Source organism: Rhinatrema bivittatum, chromosome 14, assembly GCF_901001135.1.
Source record: "Rhinatrema bivittatum chromosome 14, aRhiBiv1.1, whole genome shotgun sequence".
NCBI classification, from domain to species: domain Eukaryota; kingdom Metazoa; phylum Chordata; class Amphibia; order Gymnophiona; family Rhinatrematidae; genus Rhinatrema; species Rhinatrema bivittatum.
In genome coordinates this window covers 34,765,598-34,789,721 of record NC_042628.1, presented here as the reverse complement: position 1 = coordinate 34,789,721, position 24,124 = coordinate 34,765,598, and the positions used below count along the sequence as shown (strand labels likewise).

The 24,124-nt window shown below is 45.4% G+C and overlaps 1 protein-coding gene across 8 annotated transcripts in view; it reads right to left on the bottom strand.

The window, feature by feature from the left end:
- SEPTIN12 (septin 12) overlaps nucleotides 1–24,124 on the bottom strand; it is a 168,278-nt gene that overhangs the window by 26,702 nt on the left and 117,452 nt on the right. For all 8 annotated transcript variants that reach the window (XM_029576145.1, XM_029576142.1, XM_029576146.1 and 5 more), the window contains one exon: nucleotides 20,659–20,868. In XM_029576145.1, the coding sequence (XP_029432005.1) occupies nucleotides 20,659–20,868 (210 nt within the window). The remainder of the gene's footprint in view (nucleotides 1–20,658; nucleotides 20,869–24,124) is intronic.

The window sequence follows — 24,124 nt, the reverse complement described above, 5'->3', positions numbered from 1 at the left end:
TGGGGGTTCCCGGGTTCAAGTCCCCTACCTGGTGGGGCAGTAAAGACAGTTGCCACTAGGGTGATGGTCCCTGTCTTCCAACAGGGCGGCACTGAGGGTGCACCTCGGAGGAGTCACCCTTCCCGCCCTCGGGCTGATGAGTGTGATCCGAGAAACGAGAGGGAGAAAAAAATAGGGGGAAAAAAACCCAACCAAAACGGGGTGTCCTTTTCAGTCACTCTCTCGCATGTCATTCAGGAGGGAGATATTCACGTTTAAAGCTTTCGAAAGCTCCTGCCAATACTTTGGGAGCCATCCCACAGACTCAGCACTCTGTGAAAAACAGAGCTTCCTAATCTCCCCGTGATCTTAACTAGACAGCTCATTGTAGCTGGGCCAATCATCTCCAACCGGTCCTGACACACACACACACACACACACACGCACACACAGCACTGCCACCATACCTCAGGTTTGACCTGTCTTCTTCCTGTTATGGTTAGGGGATATGTCCTAGGCAGGCATTTTCCAACTGAATTTAGAGAGACGCCATGCTCAAAGTGCAGGACAGTTGACTCTGATATGAGAAGCGCACAGGACTCTGTGAATGCACCTCATCAACCCCCTGTTACTCCAGTAACGAGAGCCCACAGGCAGCTCTGCTGATGCACCTCAGTCCCGCCCAGCAGCCCCCTCGTGCTATTCTAGTACTGAGACCTGCATGCCTAGCACTGCCTGTGGTTGCTCCTTGTTTAATCAGGGATAGTTATTCCCCTCAGCCCTAGGAATAAAACTGAATCCAGCACTGAAAATGCGACAGCCAGTCTCTTCTGTAACTCTAATCTTCCCTTCTCTATCTTGGGTTCATACATTGGCTGCAACTTTTTCCGGATACTCTGGAGTTACAAGCTTTCATGCATGTCTTAATTTTGTCACGAGTAGATTGCTCTAACATCTTATATGAAGCCCCACCATTTGCCGAAGCAAAAGGGTTTATACTCTTACAAAACCCTGTGGCTATAGTGATTTATGGGCTGAGGAAATTGAGCATGACTCCATGGTTCTGCAGCAGCTACATTGCATTCTTCATAGGATGGGGAGCCAATGTAAAATGATTTTGCCAGATTTTCTTTTATCCTTTCTTAGGGGCTTTCTGCAATATTCATCGGATCTTTTAATTCCTTATCATCCTACGAGAACACTGCAATCCCCGCAGTAGGAATCGATCGCTAAGGATACCGCCTCCTTCTGATACAAGATTAGAAGTGACACCCCTCACTTCACTTAAGCTTCCAAGCTCCTACTTTACGGAATGTGTTACCATCTGACATCTATCAGAAACTGAACTACCGGTAGCCGAAATTCAGCAAGTACGTAAAGGCTGGCCTGATCAGCTAGGCCTGTACTGGCCGGTTCTCTCTGTACAGCCATGCATCATGGCTTAGTTTGTGATGATTATTCCTAGTACTTTGCTGCTCATTTTTGCTTTGCTCCAACTTGTTTTGGGAGGATGGCTTGCTCCTTATCAAACTGACATTTTTATTCTTGCGCATGTTTAAATGTTGCTAAGGAATGCACGTCACTTGTAAACCAGGGTATGCAGTGTCTGATCTCAAATTTACTGCTAATGCCCTTCTGAATACTTGCATTGTGCCTCCTTCTGGAGTTCCTAGGGAGTTATATCTACAGGCAACTTATCTAAATGCACCTGGAAGATCTTTTTCATCAGGCCAGTAGTGCCCAATACAATTGAAATGATTTCTGTTATCTTTCTGCCACATTTTCTTGTCTCTGATTGCATTATTTGATACTTAAGGATCTGCCTTTTCTCCGCATGATCCACAGAATAGTCACTTGGTGCTGATACTTCTTAAATACTTTTGGTTTTTCTTTTCCAGACATGTTATTCCTCTTTCTCCTAGCTTCTGGTGTGCTCTCTTTGTGAACCCTCTTAATTTAAACATAGGGCTTGTGGCATAAAAGTAGCAGTACATTCAGCTCCTCTTTGTCTTCGGGGGGTGCACGTAACTCTCTCAATTCTTTCATTAAATTCTGCGGTCTGTCCATTGCTGCAGTGGGTCCATAATCAAGATCGCCATGGTCTAAAGCTGCACCAGGGTTGTCCATCTTCATCCAAAGAATCTGCACGGTTACTACCACCATCATTAGCCCTAGGGCTGGGCACCTTTTCAGGGCGTTGTGCAGCCTGTATGAATTTTTATTTTTCTCTCGTCATACTCCAATTGTTGTGCTTACATTAGAACATAAAAGACCAAGATCCACGGAGCCCAGCATCCTGTCTCAGTCAGTGGCCAGTCCGGGTCACAAGTACCCGTCGGATCCCCCATAGCTGATCTATTTCTTCTGTCTCACTCCCAGGGATAAGCGCTGGCTTTTTTTCATGTCTGCCTGGCTAATAACTGTTTATGGACGTTTCCTCCAGGAACTGGTCCAGCCCTCTTGTGATCACCACTATGTTCGTTGCCCCGACCACATCCTCTGGCAACAGATTCCACAGTTGGCTGAGATGTAGTTCAGATGTGCAATGAGGTCACCATGTGAAGGTACTCAGCAAGACTTGGTGAGAACAATTTACCCCATTCAATTCTTCTCTAACCTCAGGCCTTTTATTTTATTTATTTTTTTGACGATGCAAACTGTTTGGTTTCTTTGCATACAAGTGGTATATCAAATCCAGTAAACATAAAAATAATACACCTCTATCCTGACTTGTAGCAGACTCTGCTGAGACCACAGTACACAACTCTCTTTGCACCTCAGTCCTGACCTATAACACCTCCTGTCATTATGGCTTTGAGCTGTTTCCAAATGAACTTAAAGAGACATTGCAAGCTCAAAAGCTAAGAGAGCTAATTGACTGCATGTCTCTGGAGTCTGGGGTATGGGAGTAGGTCTGAAATGGGGGATCTTGCTTGCATGACAACAGAGTAAGAATTGTTCCTGTCTCGTATCCCACTCTTTCCATGGCCATTCCCTTTCTACCATGACCCATCTTCTATGCCTCCTCTTGTCTTTCTCCTAGATCCCAATTCCATCTCTTCACCATTCTCTTCTGTCCTCTCCCTGTCTTGTCTCTCCCTTGATTACATCTCAATCTTTTAGGCTAAAAGCCAAATGCCGGGTCAGAGCCAAGAGCTGGGAACGCTCTCTTCTTGGGCCTTTGGTTGAGATTGAGAACCTGTAGAATAAGGTTAACACCCTGCACAACTCCACTGGAGATATGATGATATTACAGCCATTGCCAACACAGGTAAATAAGAGCACAGTTTGTCTTACAGTACAGTATGGTATAAACTAGAAATTATGGAAGCCCTTGAACTATCTCAGACAGTTTAAACTGCTTCCCTGGCTTTTCTTTTGGTCAGAAGTGTGTAAACTGTTTAGTATTGTAGGATGGTTTGTTCATCATTATCACGACAAGCACACATGAATTCCATATGATTGTTGCCTTTTCCTTCAATGTTGGATCATGGACTGAAGTCTTGAGGATGGTGGATTCTATTTCCCCCAGCTCTGTGAAAACTGGTCTTGCTAGGGGGACACTTCATGATACTAACAGAATACTGCCAACTCTGAAAACCTTACCTTGCACTGCCCTTCAAGATAAAAATATGAGATCTCATAAAAGAAGAAAAGCATCCACACCCTCTCTAAGGAGGTGTGTAGTATAGCTCTATCTATAACTCTTGCTCGCTATATGTAAGTTAGCAGGTTTATAGTATCTCGCCTCCCTCTCCTTTCCCTCCCCTCACTCTGGCTGGTAATATTTTTCTTTTTTTTTTAACTGGGGGTTTAATCCTCCTGCTTTGGCAATGGTCCTAAAGTCATCATGTCCCCAATGGGATCAGGTGGTAGGGTGTTAGCAGCTCATAGCTCAGTCTCTTCTCTTGGATATCAGTCAAAAAATAAAGATGTCAACAATGAGCCAACAGAAAACCTCGTGACCAAAGGTTCTCCACAAAAGACTGAAAGCCAAGCTCTGTCAATAAGAAATAACAGACAGCAGGAAGTGATTTACCAACTAACACAGGCCTGTGATGTGAGCTAGGAAGCTAAAGACCCAGGGAAGGGTCTTCCAAATCAGGAAGTGCATCCATCAGCCTTCCTTCTCTTCCCACCGTTGGCTAAAATTTGGGGAAGACCTGTTGTAGTACATGAATTTTCAAAACTACTTAGGTCCCCTTCTTTGGATAATCTATAGATTCCAGGTTTCTTCAGGACAATTTCATCTAACAGAACTTTGCTTTACAATTTTATATCTAAATACATCTTGATCACTTTTACTGTATTTTTTAACTGAGTCGTATGAAATCCAAGTCTAGAATGGATGGTGTTGTCATCGGTCAGTGACTGCTTAACCATCAAAAGGTTTCAGTGTACAGTCAACCATATGATAAATTACCTAAAACACAAACCCTTAGTCTAAATTGTGATGCAACTTACACTTGGCAACACTGGGCAAAAGTGTCGTTCTGCTTAAAGTTGGGTTCTGGGTGCTAGGTATTTTCTGAAGAGGTGACCCGCTGCTCCCCTTCCCTTCCCTGGGCCAGATTTAAGATTACTGCGCCTATAGGAACAGAACCAAAATCAGGAATGTTTCCTTGCCAGAAATCAGAGAGTCCATGAAGATTCGTTTAATGGAGCACAGGTCCCGCATTAATAATAGAGTTGTGACAGTACCATTGGTTAATCATTGCACTGAACATGGTTATAATTTTGAGGATCTGAAATGGATCATAATCGAACAAATCACAAAGAAAACTGTGTGGGATGATGTGGGGACAATATTGAATCGAAGGGAACAATATTGGATATTTAAATTAAAAACTGAAGCGCCCATTGGGTTGAATGACCAGATTGACTGGCAGTCCCTCCTTTAAATTTGTTTTTAGGGGGAGGGGCATTGCATTGCAGCTATGTTGGGAGTCACGTGATGGGAGTCCCTTTAAACCGGGACGCTGAACAGGGGAGAGCGGGTCCGCCATTTTCGGAAGAGGAGCGTGGAGTGAGCAGCGCTAAGGTGAGCTCTTTATGGCCTTGAAAGAATAGACGAGATTGAACTGCAGTGTGCAGCGTTAGAGTGGCTTCCCCTGATGAAGAGTATTCGAAACCTGGCCTTGTTGGGGCAAGTGCCACCAAAAGATGACTCTTGAGGATTTCAAGCATTAAGATAAGTGCAGTCTTGGATCTTGTGCTCCAGTTTTGAATGATTGGCGATCTGTTATCCTCTGTTTGACATTTAGTGCTTTCACACTTATTTTATAAAAAAAGAAAAGCTTTTGAAAAAAATATACAACAAAAAAAATATACAACAAACAAAATACATATCAAAAAAAAGTTTTTGAATAATTGATTAAAATATTAGAGGGTGGACGGTGGTGCTCATGATTAAACAAAAAAAATTGATCAAGGCACTAATGTCAGGTGCTCTTGAAGTTTTATGAAGCATCACTATACACCTATTAAAATATTTTAGAAGTATAGATAAAAACAAAAATAACAACAATTTCAAAGTTGGGGTTTGCACATGTAAGTGTGAGTCACATAGGAGAATTTTAGTATTAAAAACAAAACAAAACATATATTAAAGAAAGTTGGGTTCTATGTGCGGGTTTTGGATAGGTTTAACTTTAGAAATCAGAGAGCAGCAAGGGGGTGGTGGGGGAGAGCCCCAGTTTTTGGATGCCTTCACAATTTGACACCTCAGGCTCGTGCCAATGCCTAAATTCAGCCCCTGACCCCTGTCCCTTCCCCAAGGTGAAGCTTCAAAGCTCTGACTCAGAAAGAAGCATTAAATCAATTCTTAACCTCTCTGTCATTTAGTGGCATTGTCATGGATTGCCTATGCACCAGCCCAGAGGCAGATTTGTTTTTTTTTCTGGATGGCAATGGCAGTATTCTTTAAATCCCTCTCTGACAGTCTGGTGCTTTCCGGACCTCCGGACAAGAATAAAAAAAAGTCACATAGGACTGGCGTGCTTGGAGGAACTTTCCAAAATGGTTCCAGCAGCAGACATGACTCAGCTGGTTGTAGGCAAATACACAGACGGCAGCAGCACTGCAGACGCAAGCAGCTCTACTTTTAACAACAATTAGCCAGGTAGGCCTGGGGAACATCACCTCTTACTGTTGGGAATGGATTTCCCCATTGGGATTTGTTGGGTATTTCTTCCAAGAGACCTGGATTGGTCACTTTCCGAGAAGACGCTGGACTCTACAGATCATTGGTCTGACCCTGGAATGGCATTTTCTTGTGTTATTACACACTTCATTGATTTTACTGACTTGAGGTCACCCTGTTCAGAATTCATCTACCATAATGTTTTTCCTTATGGGGAGGACTATTTTCAAAGCCTTTTTTTTTGTTTTTTTTTAAATCTACATTTTTCTCTCTCTCGTCTAAGCCACATGTGATGTTCTAGGCAGGTTGCTGTATCATACCTATAATAATAATAATAAAACATATAGATGTCCATATTCAGAAGCATTTATAGGGATAACTCAGAGGTTATCCAGCTAAATGAATATTTGGGCACTTATAGGTGAATTTACAAAAGAGTTATGTGAGTAAATGTAACATATCATAGCAATTTTCAAAAGTCATTTACGCATGCAAAGTGCACTTACGCGAGTAAATCCAATGGCAATTCAATGGCAAATATTGTAGTAATTTTTAAAAGCCCACTTACACGGATAAAGTGCATGCTTTTGAAAATCAGGCCCTTGGCCGGCTATATTTTAGCAGTCTAATAAGTTAGGCGGCTAGAATTTAGCTGGTTAAATTAGGGATGTTCTGGGGACGTAACTGGGAGGAGCTGAGTTAACCAGCTAAGAGGGTCATTTCTCAAAAATGCGCAGGTACATTTAAAATTAGTATTCCAGTGGGAGGAGTAAATGGAAATGAGGGTGGGTTATAATGTGGCATCCAATAAAGTAACGCACAGCAAGGCAGGATTTAATGCCGGAAATAACTGCAGCTTTTTTCTGTGCATTATGCCTGCGTTAGAGGTGCGTTACCGGCCGAAACGGGTTTTTATTGTAAATGCCGATTTGGAAGGGGAGGGGAGGAGAGGAGAGAGAGCGAGAGCCTTTGTGAAGGCTCACTTATATTTGAATTTTCTCTACCACTGTAAGAGGGACATTATGGACTTGGGGTAAGGTTTGTGGGGCAGTTTGGGGGCAGTTTTACAAATAGCACAGATGCCATCAGTGAAGATTTACTGTCATTTGAAGCGATGGAAGGTAAAAGAAGGAAGTGGTGAAGACCGGAGGAAGTGGTGAAGACCAGAACTGTGAAGGACTTCAAAGGGGCGTGGGATAAACACTGTGGATCCATCAAGTCTAGAGGATGTGAATGATGAGGGGGTGGCTCGCGGGAATGAAGGCTACTACCTGGAGATAATATCCTTATTCAATAAACATACACACGGTTAATGCGACTCCAACATTGCTCTAAGCTTCAACGGTAAGAGGAAATGTGGAAAAAAAAAAAGAAGGATTTGCATTCACAAAAAAGCGGGGTGTAGCTTGCTTGTTACAGTGGTTACTACCCCCAAACCAAATAAGCCTGATTCTTTACTTTCAATGCATATCTAGCATAGCTCTCTGCTTCAACGGCAGGGGAGAAAGTCTGATACTGATACTTCACTTTCAACGCATATCCAGCATAGCTCTCTGCTTCAACAGCAGGGGAGAAAGTCTGTTACTTTCACTTTCAACGCATAGCCAACATAGCTCTCTGCTTCAATGGCAGGGGCAATGTAGAAAAGAGTATCTATATATATAGACAACAACCAACAAGGACTAAATTACATAGTCGAGTGAACAGAAGCATGGGTGTAGCTTGCTTATTGAGGCAGTTACTACCCCTAACTAAGCTACGTATTCAACTGGATGCAGTTCCAGCACTGCTCTCTACATTAATGGTGGGGTGGAAGGGAAATGGGACTGAAAGGTACTAAGAGCCAAGCGTAACAAGTAAGAGGAAAAAAGAAAAGTGCATGGCTTGCTGGGTAGACTGGATGGGCCGTTTGGTCTTCTTCTGCCATCATTTCTATGTTTCTATGTATGTTTCTATGTAAAAGAGTAGATTTGTACAGTGTACTCTCTGCTTAGCTGCTTCGGCTGCCGGTGGGATGGGGTCTGCTGGCGGCCTTCCGGGTCTCCTCCTCTTCTCTGCTGCCTGTGAAGGGGTCCACCGGCGGCCTCTCGGACCTCTTCTTTCTTCGGCCACTAGTGAGATGCGGTCCACCAGCAGCCTCCTCCTCTTCTCTGTCGCCGTTCCCCTGGATGTGCATGCCCAGCAGGTCTGCTGCGGCCCTGCAACAAGGCCTCTCTTCTGGGGCTGCTAGGCAACGCCGATTGGGTGGGCCTGAACCCAAAGTGGGCGGGAACTGGCCCACCCGTGGCTAGATCACTGCTCGGAAGCACTATGAGGGGAGACCCTGGTGCCAGTTCTTCTGAAGCACTATGTTCACATCTCACTTCAGGACAGCTCATGCTGTCGATGCTGAGAAGGATTATTAAGTAAGGGTGGGGGAAAGAGAACCTCTGGAGATGAAAGCTCATTGAAATATCCTGCTGATAATGGAGAAATGGCTGACACAACAGGAATTCACTTTCACTTCTCGTGGACTATGAGGAAATGCAACTTTGTGCTCTTGTCTCAGATAGATCAAAGCAAAAGCCAACAAGGCCTCGCTCCCTTATATCATTCCCTGCTGTAAAAGAGCAGACTTTACCTGGCCTGACCTGGCTCCACCTGTTGCTGGAGTTCTCACATGAATTAAGAGGTCGAAGGGCTGGGCTTTACACACAGTTTGACTTCAGTTTGTGTGTGTCATATCTGTCAGGCATACACAACTTGAACACACTACAAAACAAAATAATGCTGAAAAATCACTGGTCTATCACTAGGAATCTTAGAGGTCTACAGCTGCAGTGCAGCTCGGCAAGTTCGCCAGATAAATTATCTGGCTACCATAGCCAATATAGTCAATGGCATGTCCATGACACTGAATATATCCAGCGGTCCAAAAAGGTTAGCCGGATAAGTCTATCTGGCTGGATAACTTATCCAGCAAACTCAGCTCCTCCCACTTATGCCCTGGAATGTCCCTAACTTATCCGGCCAAATTTTAGCCAGGTAATAAGCTATCCAGCTAGAATTTATCCTAAATGCCCAAATATTCATTTAGCAGGATACCTGAGTTATCCAGCTAAATGAATATGGACGGCCAGCGCCAGAACTCCCCTCCATCCTGTCCTCACAAGATAAAAAATGTAAAAAGGTAAGTGGCACCAGATCCCCTTCCCACCAAAAAAAAAATAGCAGCCAAACTGCAATTACCCACTCTCTATCTAAGAATGAAAGTGTGGCATCAATTCTTCACTCTCCACCCCCGAACCTCCAAAAGTGTCCTAAAACTTTCAGCTTGGAGAAGAGACGGCTGAGGGGGGATATGATAGAGATGTTTAAAATCATGAAAGGTCTAGAACGGGTAGATGTGAATCTGTTATTTACTCTTTCGGATAATAGAAAGACTAGGGGGCACTCCATGAAGTTAGCATGGGGCACATTTAAAACTAATCGGAGAAAGTTCTTTTTCATTCAACGCACAATTAAACTCTGGAATTTGTTGCCAGAGGATGTGATTAGTGCAGTTAGTGTAGCTGTGTTTAAAAAAGGATTGGATAAGTTCTTGGAGGACTTAGTTCTTAAGCTGACTTAGTTCTTAAGCTGACTTAGAAAATAGCCACTGCCATTAGCAATGGTAACATGGAATAGACTTAGTTTTGGGGTACTTGCCAGGTTCTTATGGCCTGGATTGGCCACTGTTGGAAACAGGATGCTGGGCTTGATGGACCCTTGGACTGACCCAGTATGGCATTTTCTTATGTTCTTATGTTCTTAGTGGAAGGAGGAGAGGCTCTTCCCTCCTCCTGCTGGGCTGAACACTAAGTGCCAATACAACTGATGGGAACCAGCACTTAGTATTCATTCATTCATTGCACTCAGGGGAGGTCAGAGAGGGAACCTGGTGCTCTTTGTCCTTACATTTTTTAATCTTTGGGGTGGTGGGACAGAGGGGGATCTGGCGCTCCTCGATAGCTACATATATATATATTTTTTTTTAATCTTGGAGACCGGGGGGTGGCGGGAGATCAGGGCCTGTCTTAGTTATTTGGTTAACTTTAGTACAATTATTGAATACTAAGTGCTGGCCATTCTGAATTATCTGCATGACTTTATCCGGCCAGGGCTGAATATGAACATGGACTGGATAAACGTTTAGTCATCACCCCAGCAACGCCTCTTTTTATCCCAGGTAAATTTTGCACGGGCAGTGACTTGCCCAGACATCATTTAGCTGGTGAGTTGGGGGAAATCTTTTCAAACACTGGAGCTTGCTTAAGCTAACTCCAAGAATTAGCTGGACAAAGCCTTTGAATACTGAGCTCGGTGTTTACAGAACTTCCCAAGCCTGTCCTGGGGGCCCCCAAAGACAGCCGAGTTTTCAGGATATCCACAATGAGTATGTGTGAGGTAAAAATCTGCATATATTGTACTGGGTCTCCAATGTGTGCAAATTTATCTCAATACAGAGCGAGGCCTGGATTGCACGCGGGTCCTACTTGGCCAATGGCTAGGGTAGCAAATTTCCTGCCCCTCCCCTGCAATCCTGCCCGGTGGACCTCTCAAGTGTCCCCCCTCCAGCTGCTTCCCACCTGCCTGAACCTCTGCTCCAGTCGTAGTCCTTATAGCACAGTGAACTCAGGGACTTAAGTCTGCTCTCACAGGTCCTGCCCCCCCCTTTGGGTTTCTGTACAGAGGGGCAGGGCCTGTGAGCGCAGTCTCAGTCCTCACCCTCAATGAGCGGAGAAAAATCGCATTGCTGGAGCCAAGGCCCGGGGGGGTGAGCTGCAGTACCAGGTAAGAGCTCGGAGGTTTGCTGACAGGGAAGGAGAGTGGTGAGAGGGAGCAATGGCACCGCGAACCCTGTGCAGAGTCATGAAGGATGAGCCGAAAACCCTAAGAGGTCCCCCCAGGAAAGGTTTGGGATGCCCTGCATTAGACTAATGAATAAATATGATTATATTTACTTTAGAAAAGTTGGGTCTCCTGTAATGGAGTGTCTTTGGGCGTGTTGACCTTCTCCTTACACCTTGACTGCAAATTACTGGCTGGAGTGCAACTTCCAGGAATCTATGAAAATAACCAGAAGCCGACAACACCAGAAATCCAATTCCTTTGGTATGCTCTGTCTTTTTGAGAATACCCCTGGGAGTTTTCTCTAGGATCATTTGCAGCAGTGTCCTGGAGAATACTCTTTAAATTGCTAGAGAGACTCCATGGCAATCCTGGAGGGTTGGTAACCCTAGGCAAAAGGTAGATAGTGAGAAGATGTTCACAGTATTGCGGCACAGAATCTTGCCAAAGAACAAGAAAATCCCCAATGGATTATCAGCCCCCAGAGAAGATTTCCTTTAGCTCTGCTCTGTGTAAGATTTAGCTCAGGAAGCAGCTGTCTTCGGATTCCCTCCCTAAGCTCCTCTCCCACCAGCTTTCCTTGTACACTGAAGAACAGAGCCAACCTTTGGAGGTTGTGGTGGTGGTGGTGGTGTTGGTAGGGAATCAGGGAGACCACCCTAGACCCTACATTTTTAGGGTTCCAGGCCACCATGGTAGTCCCCACCCCCTGGTGTCATTAGGTCACAACTACCCCTTCAATGGGGATATACCATCTCTGCTCTGCTCTGATGCAGCCCTGCAGGGCTGAAGAACAGCTATTTGGGGCCAAGAAGGTGAGAGGCAACCCCCTCTGTGGTCCAACCAGGAGGACAGTGGGGCCGAAGGATCTAGCAATTCTAATCTGCTTCTGTCGCCGCCACACTGGTTCCTCTCCTTCCCCTATCTATCAAATAGCTGATCTGAAGAGCTTGGGTGGACGGGGGAGCTGGCAGCATCCGGAGCGGGTTAGCAGTGGACCTGCAGGCCCAGCTCTCCTGCAGGCTGGCCACAGAGAGAAGAGAGTGAGGTGAGGACAGGAGAAAAGCCTCCGGGAAACACAGCCTGTGAGATTCCATCAGAAGGCGCCTCTCTGGGCTCCTGGAACTATCTGGTCAGTTCTCCCAACTCCTTGGCCCATTCTTCCTACAGGGGTCCAATACATGCAGGTGCAGTTTTCTGTGTAATCTGAAGGTGTGTGTGGTCTGACAGAGGCAGACTTGGAACCCCTCACTATTATGGACAGAGTGTAAAAGCAGAGCATGTGCTTGTGATATTCTATCCATGTCACCCACATTTAGAGGGTCAGCCCCTCATTTTAAAATAATAATTTTACACTTCTCTCAGGTAAATTATAAACGAGGAGGGAACAGGGAACTCTTCTGTTTGTGAATTATGTTCTCAGCAAGGGAAAGCCTTATTTGATTATGCTCTTTGATTTGCTCCACATTGTGGATTTGAGATAAGTTTATCCAACAAAGGATTATAGCCAGATGATACTGCTTAATGGTTTGATTTGGTGTGAAGGTCCTATGATTTATCTAAATGTATCCTGACACTTTGTATAAACAGTTGTTGTACTTGCTTTTAATGTGTATTTAAATAAAATTGGTTTAAAAAATGTTTAAAAAAATATTTTTTTCTGAGATTGATACATTAGTGTTCCAGGATTTTTTGAGATATATAAAACAATTACCAAAAGAAAGAGAGGGAACATTGCAGTGTTAGAAAAGCAAAAAAAAAAAAAAAAATTTTTTTATTCTTTACTTATTTAATTTTTATGCAAACATGACATTTGTTACCCTAAAACTGAACAATTAACAAGATAAAAATTGCTGCATGATGAGTGTTACAAAACCATGTAATTTAGAAATTTCATTTAAATGAGAAATGTCCAAAAGAATCCTTTAGGACAAACAACATCCATATATATTAAGATAATGTCCCAGAGATTGACATTTCATACTAATTACTGCAGCTGGAAATCCCGGTGTGGAAGCTCTTAGGGTGACTCCATAAAAAAGACTCTGTTCATTTTGACTCACAATTATACAGAATATTATTCGTAGTTTATAATCATTGCCAGTGTGGAAAATAAACAGAGGAACCGCAAGCCCCAACAAAGGCCTGTTTCGCTGGGATCAGCTTCATCAGGGGGAACGAGCTGAATTTAACCTGGCAACACTTGTATGACAAAATATAACTTGTATTCCACAAATTTACAGGGTAAATTGTGTTGCCGACTAGATAATTCAGAAAAAAACGGCCATGCAGCATCATAAATTGAAATAAATTGTTTTATATTTTAAATGTTTGTATTTAACTCATTGCCTTCCTTCAACTTTCTTTGAAAAAAATTGCAGGGAGGCTATATATATCTATATATAAAGGTATAAAACACCATGCCTCTTGTATATAACATTTATTTTGTATACTATACTTAAATTATATATTGTTTAACTATTTCTATTCTCTCCTATTTCTTCCTCTCCAAGTTCGGCTACCCTTGTTAAATGTAACTGTACCTTCGGTCACCACAGTTCTAGTTTTTATGTATATAATGCACCCCTGTTTTATGTAAACTAGCAAGATATGTTTTCATGATTGCCGGTATATAAAAAATCTAAATAAAAAAATAAAATAAAAATATGTGTTTTGGATAATTCTTTTATTAGTACAATAAAAAATACCACAGTTTGCAAAGATATGAGGTTTCTGCAGCACCACTATGATTACTAGACTCCTGCATAACATTAAAAAAATGTTTTAAAAATCAATCGTATCCAGCCTGCTGTGGAAACAGCGTCACAAACCCTGGGCGGACTGGATGGGGAGAATCTCAACCATTGCTTAGAAGCGACACCTAGTGGCCAGACTGAGGATGCGCACGTACCAGGTTCTGGAGAGAGCTGCAGTAGCTGGGCTAAGAGGGGCAGGAGGTAATAAAATAATTTTTAAAAAATGGCGAGGAAATTGTAGGTAGTTGCCAATGAAAACTCGTGCTACCATAGCCCCAACGGAGGCCAGTTCCATCTGAGCTGGAAGCCCAAAGGAAATTGCTAGGCCACAAAAAAGTCAATAAATCAAACCATCATGCCATGCATTTCAATGCAACTTTGCGACATGGCCCCCCCTCAACTCCCACCAAAGATGGGAGGGGCAAACTCCCTCTCTCACAGGAATGTGTCAATCGCAGGGAAAACAGGGTGGAATTATAAAGCAAAAGAAAGCATGCTTGCCAAAACCTGTAGGCACACTTAACAGGCTGCCCATCAGCCGGGCAGGGGCGCCCTATCAGCTACCATCAGAGCATGCAACCCGTATAGTGCTGAGGAGGCAGCAGCGGGTTAAGCTTGCATAGCCTGGAAGGCTTCCCGCCTAGAACTCCCCCTTTGATCTGCCGTCCCACCGCACACACTTGAAAATGTCCCAACACACACCTTTTGGAAGCTGGCCAGGGATTCAGGCCTGAAGACTCCCAACAGGAGCGCAGGGAAGTAGAGTTCAGCCTTTGGGGAAAGCCTCTCACTGGGAAAAGGCTTTTTTAGGCTAAGACCCCCCCCCCCCCGGCTAACAAAAAGGCAGAAAATAGCTCGTTCCCAGGAGTCTGTGCGGTGCAGCAGGGTAAGGGCCCCCGTTACCTATGAAAGCCACCTCTGTGCAGCGCAGGGTGTGGCCAGCGGATCCAGGGTCTGACCCTGAGCGTAAAAGGGACTCAGCAGGGCAGCGCCAAGGGCCAGCCGTGCAGACCAGCTGCTCCCTCTGTCCGGCCCCCTCTCTGACAGTGGCCTTTCCCCCCAGGGGGGCTCTGCTCATTTGTCCCTATGACACGGCTTATCTGGCTCTGCTCATTTCCTTTATCCCAGGCTTCTTAACTGGGCTTTTAAGTAGAAACATCAAACTCATCTGACAGAGGCCATGCTGGGCTGATTTAAACCAGATGCAAGAGTTGGCCCTGCAGGGAGAGAGATCCCCCGCGGTTGGGAACCTTTTATTTTTTTTTTTAGGTCTTTCTATTCTGAGTTTATAGGGATTTCTCTTCAGGGATGCAGACTGTGGATCTGCCAACATCACACCCGGGGCTGATGCAGGTCGGCCACAGCACAGAGGTGGGGCCGGCTGAAGCTTCCAGGAAAACCCCTCAGCCAATCAGTCTTATCTCAAAGTGTCTCGGGGGGGGGCCCTAGGGCAGAAATGCTTTGGGGGCCATCCTCTGACCATGCTGAGATTTAGGATGGGGGGAGGGGGGGGAAGAGTTCCCCTATGATGTAATCAAGGAGAGGGGGGGGGGGGGGGGGGAGAGGGTTTTCCATCAACAGTGGCAAGATCAAGAAGCCAGGGAGAAAGGCAGGAAAGAATCCGGGACCCACTACAGATGTGGGAGCTCAGGCCCCAAATGCCAAGGACTTAAAGCAGCCCTGCAGCTACTGGAGACGCTGGGCACCCACACTCCTGCCCTCACAGAATCTCTACCCACACCCCCTCACCCCTGTGCCAAACACTGTACACTCTCTCATCTCCCACTCTCACCCTCCAGCGATCTGGCTCTTTGTACCCTCTCTTATCCTCCTCCCCCCCCCCCCCCCCCCCCCCACTCTCTCCCTCCTCACCGCAGGTCCTCCTACCCTGCCCTTACTGCACCCTTTTCCTTTCGGTCTGCTCACTGCATTCCCCTCGGCTCTCTCGCACTCCTCCCACTCTGTTCCTGTTCGTTGCATCCCCCACCTCAAGTCCCTGCTCACTGCACCAACCTCCTGCATCCAAATCGCCGTTCACTGCATTCCTCCTGCTCTCACAGCCCCTGCTCACTGCACTCCCTTCCTGCTCTCTCAGTCCTCCATCACTGCACTGGGGCACCAACTCCCACTCTGTTTCGGTTCAGTGAATCCCTCCTCCCACTATCAGTCCCTGACTCACCGCACTCCCCTCACTCTTTCAGTCATAACTCACTGCACTCTCCTCCTCACATTTCCTCTTCACTGCCCTCCCCACCTTCCAGTCTCTATCTGCACTCTCCCCCCTGTTCTCACAGAGTCCCTACTCGCTTCACTCCCCTCCTCCTCCTCCTCTCACAGTCCCTGCTCGCTTCACTCTCCTCCTCCTTTCCATGCTCACTGCACTCCCCTCCCTCCTCTTACAGTCTCCTCTCACTGTATGGTCCCTCCTGTTTTCACCGTTCTTTGTCGCTTCACTCCATGCTCTCCCTTCCTACTTTCAATCCCTGCTTGCTTCGCTCCCCTCCTCCTTTCCATGCTCACTGCACTCCCCTCCTCCTCCTCCTCTCACAGTCCTTGCTCACTTTCTTTCCCTGCATGAGATTTCTGCTCCTTCCCCCTCTGCCTTTCGGTTCCCCTATGAAAGGAGGGGAGGAAAAAGGAGTCAGACCACAGAAAAGGAAAAATGAGTTTGCAGAATTGGAGGCCACACACAGAGGTGCATTTTCAAAAGAGGCGCGAATGTAAAATGGCACATGCACACATAAAACAGCACACGTGCGAGTATATGGTATTTTAAAATCTGCAACATTTATTTATTCATTTAATATGCTTTGTACACCATCATTCGGTTTTGCCATCATAACGGTTTACAGAAACATGCATCAGATTGTAACATCATCCCCACATAATCTTAACATATAGTGTAGGTTAGTTTCATCTATTAGTTATTACTTGTGCATCAAATTATTACATACTGCAAAGTGTTTACATGCAAAGTTTTTACATACTGCACATTTTAAATATTGCACAAAGCTACCTACAAAGTTATTACGTATTGCACGTTATTATAAACTGCAAATTGTTACGCATTGCAAAGTGTTACCTTTTGCAAAGTGTTACGTACTGCAAACTGCTAAATTTTGTCCATGTGCATAGATATGCATACGCGCATAGATCAGGGACCGCAAGTAATTTGCGCATATTGAAAAGGGGGTGGGGCCAGGGGTGTTCCGGGCAGGGGCCAATATTTGCATATGCTTGTTGCTATTTTACAACGTGCCAGTGACTCGCCTATATTTACTCCTGCTCAGTACCTGGGGGAACCGATTGATCGTAAACATCTTTAAGATGAAAAAAATAACTGGGTGGGGTGAGATGGGGAGGACTTGAGGTTGAAGAGCCAGGAGGGTCTTCCTCATCTGCAGATGACTGGGCAAACTGGTTGACTACTTGCTAAAACTGGTAATGTCACTGCGGCGTGCATGCTATAAAATCCCCCGATTTGTGCCTGTAAAAGCCGGCTTGCGGAAGGTAAATGCGTCTAAATGACACGAGTACAACCTATTCGCATATCCCTTCAAAACTGGAAGTACAAATACGCGTGTATATCATTTGCACACACTTATCCGGCTAGATAATGCAGTTGCTGCTACAGACAGACACATTTGAATTGAACTGCATAAATAGTGCTTTTTTTTTAGACTTATCTGGCTCTCATACACCTGGATAAGTCCAAAAGATGGTAATTAGATGGAAAAATTGCATTTTTCTGATTACTCCGATTAAGTGCCGCTACGCAGTGGGATTAATCGGAACTTATCCATATAGGTGCCACTACTTTTCCTATTTATTTAAAACATTTTTATACCACCTCTCAGAGTTTCCAAGTGGTTTACAGATAAAAATGTTCATACTTTTTGGAGAAGTCTGAACTTGCATGGCTTGCAGATTTTACATACACGTGCACGTATGCGCACATGTACTCGGATTTTCTAACCTGTGCATATCATTTGCACACAGGTCATAAAATACGAAGGCAAACTGCCGTGCACCCATATACACACACACGTATCTGGCTGCATGCCAGCGGTTTTGAAAGTTATCCTCATAATTTCCAGGGAGCAACTGTGAAGCTCCCTGTCTGGACCCTTCGGTTTCCCATTCATGTTTGCATCTCAGATTTTGTTTCTCTTTCTTCTTGTTTCCTGTTTCCCCTTCTTCCTTTTTCCCCTCCACCTCCACCTTCCGCCCTCCTCTCCCGAACGCCGTGCTGGCTATTATAGGGAACATGCTGCTGCTGGGGAGGACCCTGGGAACTCGGAGGGGGCAATGGTTGTGATAATAGCAGGGTGGGAATTCTAGTACTTGTGCACTGCATTCACACTTCCTCCCCTGCCTTCGCTCTCCACCAACCATCCTCTCAGGGATCCCCAAGTGACTGGGAGGTCTCCAGCTCTGATAGAAAGTCCACATGTCCAGTTAGCTAAGAGCAGCTGTCCTAGGAAGTGCCTCCTGCAGCGGTCAGCTTTAAACTGACCCCTATTCTGGATGTGCAGCTTGAAGTCTCATCAGGTGCTGGCTCACTTCGGATAAAGCCTATGAGCACCAATCTGAAACTCCTGGCTGCTTTTGGATTTTTTTTTTTCTCTTTAGCAGGAAGCATTGGCTGGTCCTGCTCTGGTGTGAGAGGCCAATTCTGCTTTGGGAGTGAGAAGAGGGAAAGGGTGAATAGGTGTGAGAGAGTGAGAGAGAGCGCAACAGGAAGACAGGGACAGGGCAGGGGAGGAGGAGAAGTGTCTGCCTGCAGGATAATCCCTTGTCAACCTTAAAGAACGCTGGACATCTTTAAGTGCCCTGCTGCTGCACACCCGGCAGCGGCCTCCGCTCTGCCCTTTTCACGTCCTCCTCAGCGGAACCAGAAATCAGGGCCTGTGCTTCTCCCCGTGGCCCCAGGAACTCTCTCTGCCTCTTCCCTTCTCTGTGCACAGCAGAGTCGGAGCCCATAGCACTTTCTTCTTCTTCTGTGTGCTCAGGGAGAGGGAGAGGAAAGTGCTGTCTCAGCCAAACCCGAGTGAAGCGTTCAGCAGTGCGAGACTCCAGTCAGTGCCAGGAGTGGCTCTCACTGGCTGAGCTTCCTCCTGGCGCTAGTGACCGGGACTGTGAGCCTCCTCGGCCCGGGCAGCTGGACAGATCCATGGGGAGCGGGGTGGGTGTGGAGGGGAAGCTCCCTCATGGGGAGGGGGGGGGGGGGGACGCTGGAATTATTGCTGGTTCATCCCTGCTGTCATGTCCAATCGATTGGCATTACCTCCCGCTTCACCCTGCAGGTGGGCTGTGAAAATAATGCTGCTCTCTAAAGTGAACATCCTGTCTCCAACTTCCTGTCCCTTTCTATTTAAAAGGCCGAGGTGTGGAGCAGCCGTTATCGGTCCCACAGAAATCCGGATCCTGCGCAGGCCGTGTCAGCGTTTATTAGATCGATGTAAGAGAATTAGCCAAAGATAACAGAGAAGCGCAGGAGCTCGGGACAGGAGCAGCGGGGCCAGTACTGCAACGGCTGTACGGGGAGAAGGAGGCGCGTGGAGCTTTATAAAATAAAACCCCTGGATGGTTGCAAACAAAGGCGCACGGTTGCCAGTTCACAGCCATCTTTCCAACTGAGCTGGGAGGAAACTGCACCGTCCAAAAATACAACGAGGTAAAAACAAGTGAACTTTGCAAGGTGGCAAGAGTGATCAGTTTGTCTTGTGGGCATCCCCTCAGAACCAGCCCGACACAGACACGGGCGTTTCATCATTTGGTGTTGCTTGGCTTGAGGGTTTTTTTAAGATAAAAATAAAGATTTTTTTTAATATGGTTAACACTAAATCCAAAACGTTTTGCCAATGGCTTTGAAGACTAGAATAAATAAGGGGGTCAAGAGAGCAATCACGGACGCAGGTTCAGGGCACCTCACATTCAGGTCAGAGAGAGCAAAGAAGGCAAGAGGGCTCCTTCCAAAGCAGGAGCTGCAAGGACTTTGAACGAGGCTCCTCAAACGCCTCATAAGAGTCCTGCAAAAGAAATGCAACTGTGCAGACTCCCAGTGTTACCCAAAAGGCCGGGCAGGACTTCAATGGCTCGTAACTACGCACAATTTTACGTGCTGCATGCAGTATCCTGAAACGTGGCCCGAGATTCACATTCTCATCATCACTAGCCTTTTCCTAGGCTGGCACACGTTCCGGTCCTCAGACTAAAAACGCAGGGCCTGATTTACAAAGCTTTTTGCCAATGACGGGAAAAGGGCCCTCGTACACCAGGCTCGCGGAGGCCCCTGTGCCGTAGCTTTCCCCGGAGTTCTCTAAAATTCCAACGTTCACCCCGGTGTGTCTCGCTGGGACTGTACAGCTTCGTAGCCTGGACGGCACAATCCCTTGCTCGTGTTAGCGTGCTGCCGTGGCACTCTACCCTTCCTCCTTCACGGTTATCATAGCAAATTTCTAGCACACACTAGCATGTTTCTAACCCATTGCCAGCTGATGTTTGCATGTTCGTATCATATTACTAACATGATCCTGCTGCACTGGTAGTATGTTCTTATTTTGCAAGGATGCGTTATTTTTTTATTACAAAAACAAAACAAACTAGTCTTCTGACTTACAACTCCTAAAATGCATTTCACTGAGGATGCCACCCTGCTCTGCTTATCAGCTACCACACAGACAATCATTTAACAAGTGTTCCATATTTGGCTATTTGTATATGAAAACTGCTCCTATGGAGCTGATCTTTTCTTGGTTTGATCATTGTTTGTGGCTGTTTGCTGTGATGTGATCTTAAATCGTGCATGTTTTTAATGCAACTTGCCTCAAACAGTGGGGGTGTGCAAGTAATAGCTTTTTAAATAACAATCCTCAGCACAATCTTTAAAATCGTATTAAGGAAACTCACCCACTACCATGATGTTGAACTCGAACCCGGTCTTCATGGTTTTGCGTCTCATCTGGTCCAGTACCGCCTCGATCCCCACATAGCCGAAGGGCTCCGAACCTGGGACATCCTGGTCAGCAGAATAGGCAGTTGGCAGCATCTCTCTGTCTGGCACCTGCTGCCACCGCCGGGGCTCTGCCATGCTGATCCTCGCTGGTTCCAGGCTCCTCTCTTGAGCACGCAAAAAAAGAGGAAGAGAAACAAAAGAGAGGTGAGCAAGCCGGACGCTTAGAAAGTAACGGCAAAAAAAAAAAAAAAAAAGCTGAAATAGTGAGCTGAAGTTAGGCACTGTCTGAAAATGTTCAGCACCTTCACAAGTTATAGCAGCCAAGGAGCCCTGAGTAACTCCAGATCCTCCCTGACATTGACTGGTCGCTCTCTTCCCTACATCATTTAACTTGGAAGATGTCACTGGTATTTCCCTTGTTAAAATTCAGACTTCAGCGCAATTAGAACATTTCACCTGCCTGGAAAGAGAAAGAATGACTTTCATTGGAATAAGCAAGCAGAGCTATCCACGGACCCTGCTTCTGGAGGGAGATTATTGGCCAATCCTGGTTTTGGATCTTATATCCCGATGCATTCTGGTATTTGTGGTCCCTGATACTTCCAATTCATAATCAGCACTACAGATAACCAGCACGCATTGGAAGAGGGAAAGGGAGCAGGGAAGGAGGAATCTGACTTTTTAAAATAAGGGAGGAGGCACTGGCAGGGTGGGAAAATCTTTTGAATAGGAGAGCAGCACAGAAAGCTAAGAGGAGCTGTAGAAAGGGCAACGAATAATTATGTTAGGCAGGTTAATAAGAAAGACAGGAGGCTAGTGAGGTTCTCCAAAGAGGTAACCGAGAAAGTAAGATAAAAAGGTTAGCATTCAGAAGGTACAAGGGATCTCAGAAAGACGGGGACAGGAAAGAATATCTGAAAATACTGAGCGAAGAAGGAAATGGCAGTTACAGGTGCCAAGAGAAGGAAAGGTAGCTAAGGTGACAAAGCGAGGCGATGTGACTCTTTCCAAGGGTGTTAGTGAAAGGAGGAAGCGCAGAGGTGGGATCGGAAGCCAGAGAAGAAAAGGCGCACTGTGTGGAGGAAGACAAAGAAAAAGAAGAAACGCTGAGTAAATATTATTTTTTTTGTTCAGTATTTACCGAAGGAGGAGTTGGAGGAGAACCTCACACAGCTGGAAGGAATATGCATGGTGGTGGGGGAGCTTGTGCATGGAACTAGCAAGTGGACAAAGCGACAGGGCCTGATGGGCTACATCCCAGAATATTAAGGGAGCTCAGGGAAGCTTGGGCGGGTCTGCTGATGGATCTATCGGTCATTGGAGATGGAAGAGGTTCCACGAGACTGGAGTAGGCTGGTGTGGAGGAGTATAGACATCCTTTTATATAACTCGGCCATGGACGGACTCCCTGAACCATTAAGTCAATGCAACACTGTCTTGGGGAAACCAAGCAGGGAGGAAGGTGGAGAGCAGGAACAGGTGCCGACCTGTGCAGCCCCATCCTGGGCTTGGCTAGAAAAGCCTGTTTCAAAGAAGGCAAGGAGAGTAAGAGTGTGGAAGGACTCCTAGAGAGTATCTATATTGAATCCAGAGAGCCAGGTAAGCCAACTAAAGACTGATAGCAAAGAGAGGGATTTCCCTCCCTAAATTATCTGTTTACTGTCACCTAGTCTGGGATAGTACCTGGCTCTGGCGCTCCTCCTGGGTGAAGGATAAAGCTCTGCTAGATTCATGTATTTGCTCCACCTTGACTTATTAAAGAGCACTGTTTGCTAGATTTCTAGGGTTGTTCTATCTTGCTATACCAGTGGATGGACCTTATTGTTCCATCAAACTTGTGTGATTGTTTCTGGATAAAGGCTGCATGGCCCACCAACTGGAGACCAGAGGGTATCCTGCTATAGCCATGGACATTTCTTTCTCACTTGTCCCTAGACTGGGACATAGGATGTTACTTTAATTGAAGCCTTACAGTGGCCAGGAGCCAGATAGTAGTTTGTTATCCTGAGGCCAGGAGCCTTGACTGGCTGTGTTTGCCCCAAGTTATTTTGAAGGAAATAAAAATGCCCTACTTCTAACCCTGCCAACTTTGTTTCCTGAGAGTGTCGGTCATCTGGCTCCTCCACAGATAGATTTTCTCTCACTTCATATGAGTATTAATTGGAAGGAGAAGGAAATCATGGGTTAAGAACTTCAGAAAGCAAGTTAAGACTTTTCTTTTTAATCTAGCCTATTTTTAAGTTTTTCTACTCTTATTTTAACATAATTTCATTTTTATGTCTGCTTATATTTATTTTGCTTGTATTATTATTGTGCTGTATTATGTTTTTTTTATGACTATTCTATGTTTGCTCTATTTTATCTTATTGTATTGCCATAGTGATTTTTATTTTATTACTTTATTTTCATGATTGTATTCTTGGACAGGTTAGACTTAACTCCATAGTAGATAAATTAGTGGAATCCACTAAAGGAAAAGATAATGAAGTATCCCGAATCCCGAAAGCTGTGAGGCAGCATGGTCTTGCCAAAGGGAGGTCATTCCATACAAATCCTGATACTTTTTTTTTGATTGAGAATTAGGATAGGGATGGGTGCTGGATGTGGTGTACCTGAAATTCAGCCAAAGCTTTTATTTCTCTCTTGCACAAGAGGTGCATAAGTAAATCGAGTAGTCTAGGGCACAAGGTGGTCAACTGAATTAGAAACTGATTGAGCAACAGACCACAGAAGGTGCTGGCAAATAATTTGAGGAAAGAGAGGCAATTAGTGGAGTGTCTCAGATCTGCCCCAAGGCTGGTTCTGTTCAATATCTTTGTGATCGAGAAAATGTTTGTCTTCCTGCAGATGACTTTAAGATCTGCAACAGAGTGGACAACCCCTGAGGGAATGGGCAGAATGAAATATGATCTAAGAAAACTTGAGGAGTACTTGGCAGTTAGGATTCAGTGCAAAAAAAGTAAACTATCATACATTTGTGGTGCAAAAATCGGAGGCAACAATACAAGATGGGGATGAGAGACTGATGTGCACCAACCAGGACAGAGACTTTGGGGTGCTCATGTCTGGTGATCTCAAGGTAGTGTAACTTTCCTTTCATAAGGGGACACACTTTAGATGCTGCAGAGCACTCTCCAACTCATTGCAGCTTTGGAAACTGGATTCTTCTATGGGGGGGGGGGGGGGGGGGGGACACACAGGCTAACCTGTAAGACCCAGGGGATCACATGCAGTTTCTCTAAAAAGAAAGACCATACACCAAGTGCTGTGTTCCAAAGTAAAAATAAAGTTTGCTAAATCAGGAAATAAGCAGTCCAGTATTACCACCGCAGTAGAAGGGTTTGGATATACAAAACATCAGCTTCTTGCAGAGGCTGATAAAGAAAAGTAAAGGCTGGGACCTTCTAGAAAGCTCCACCT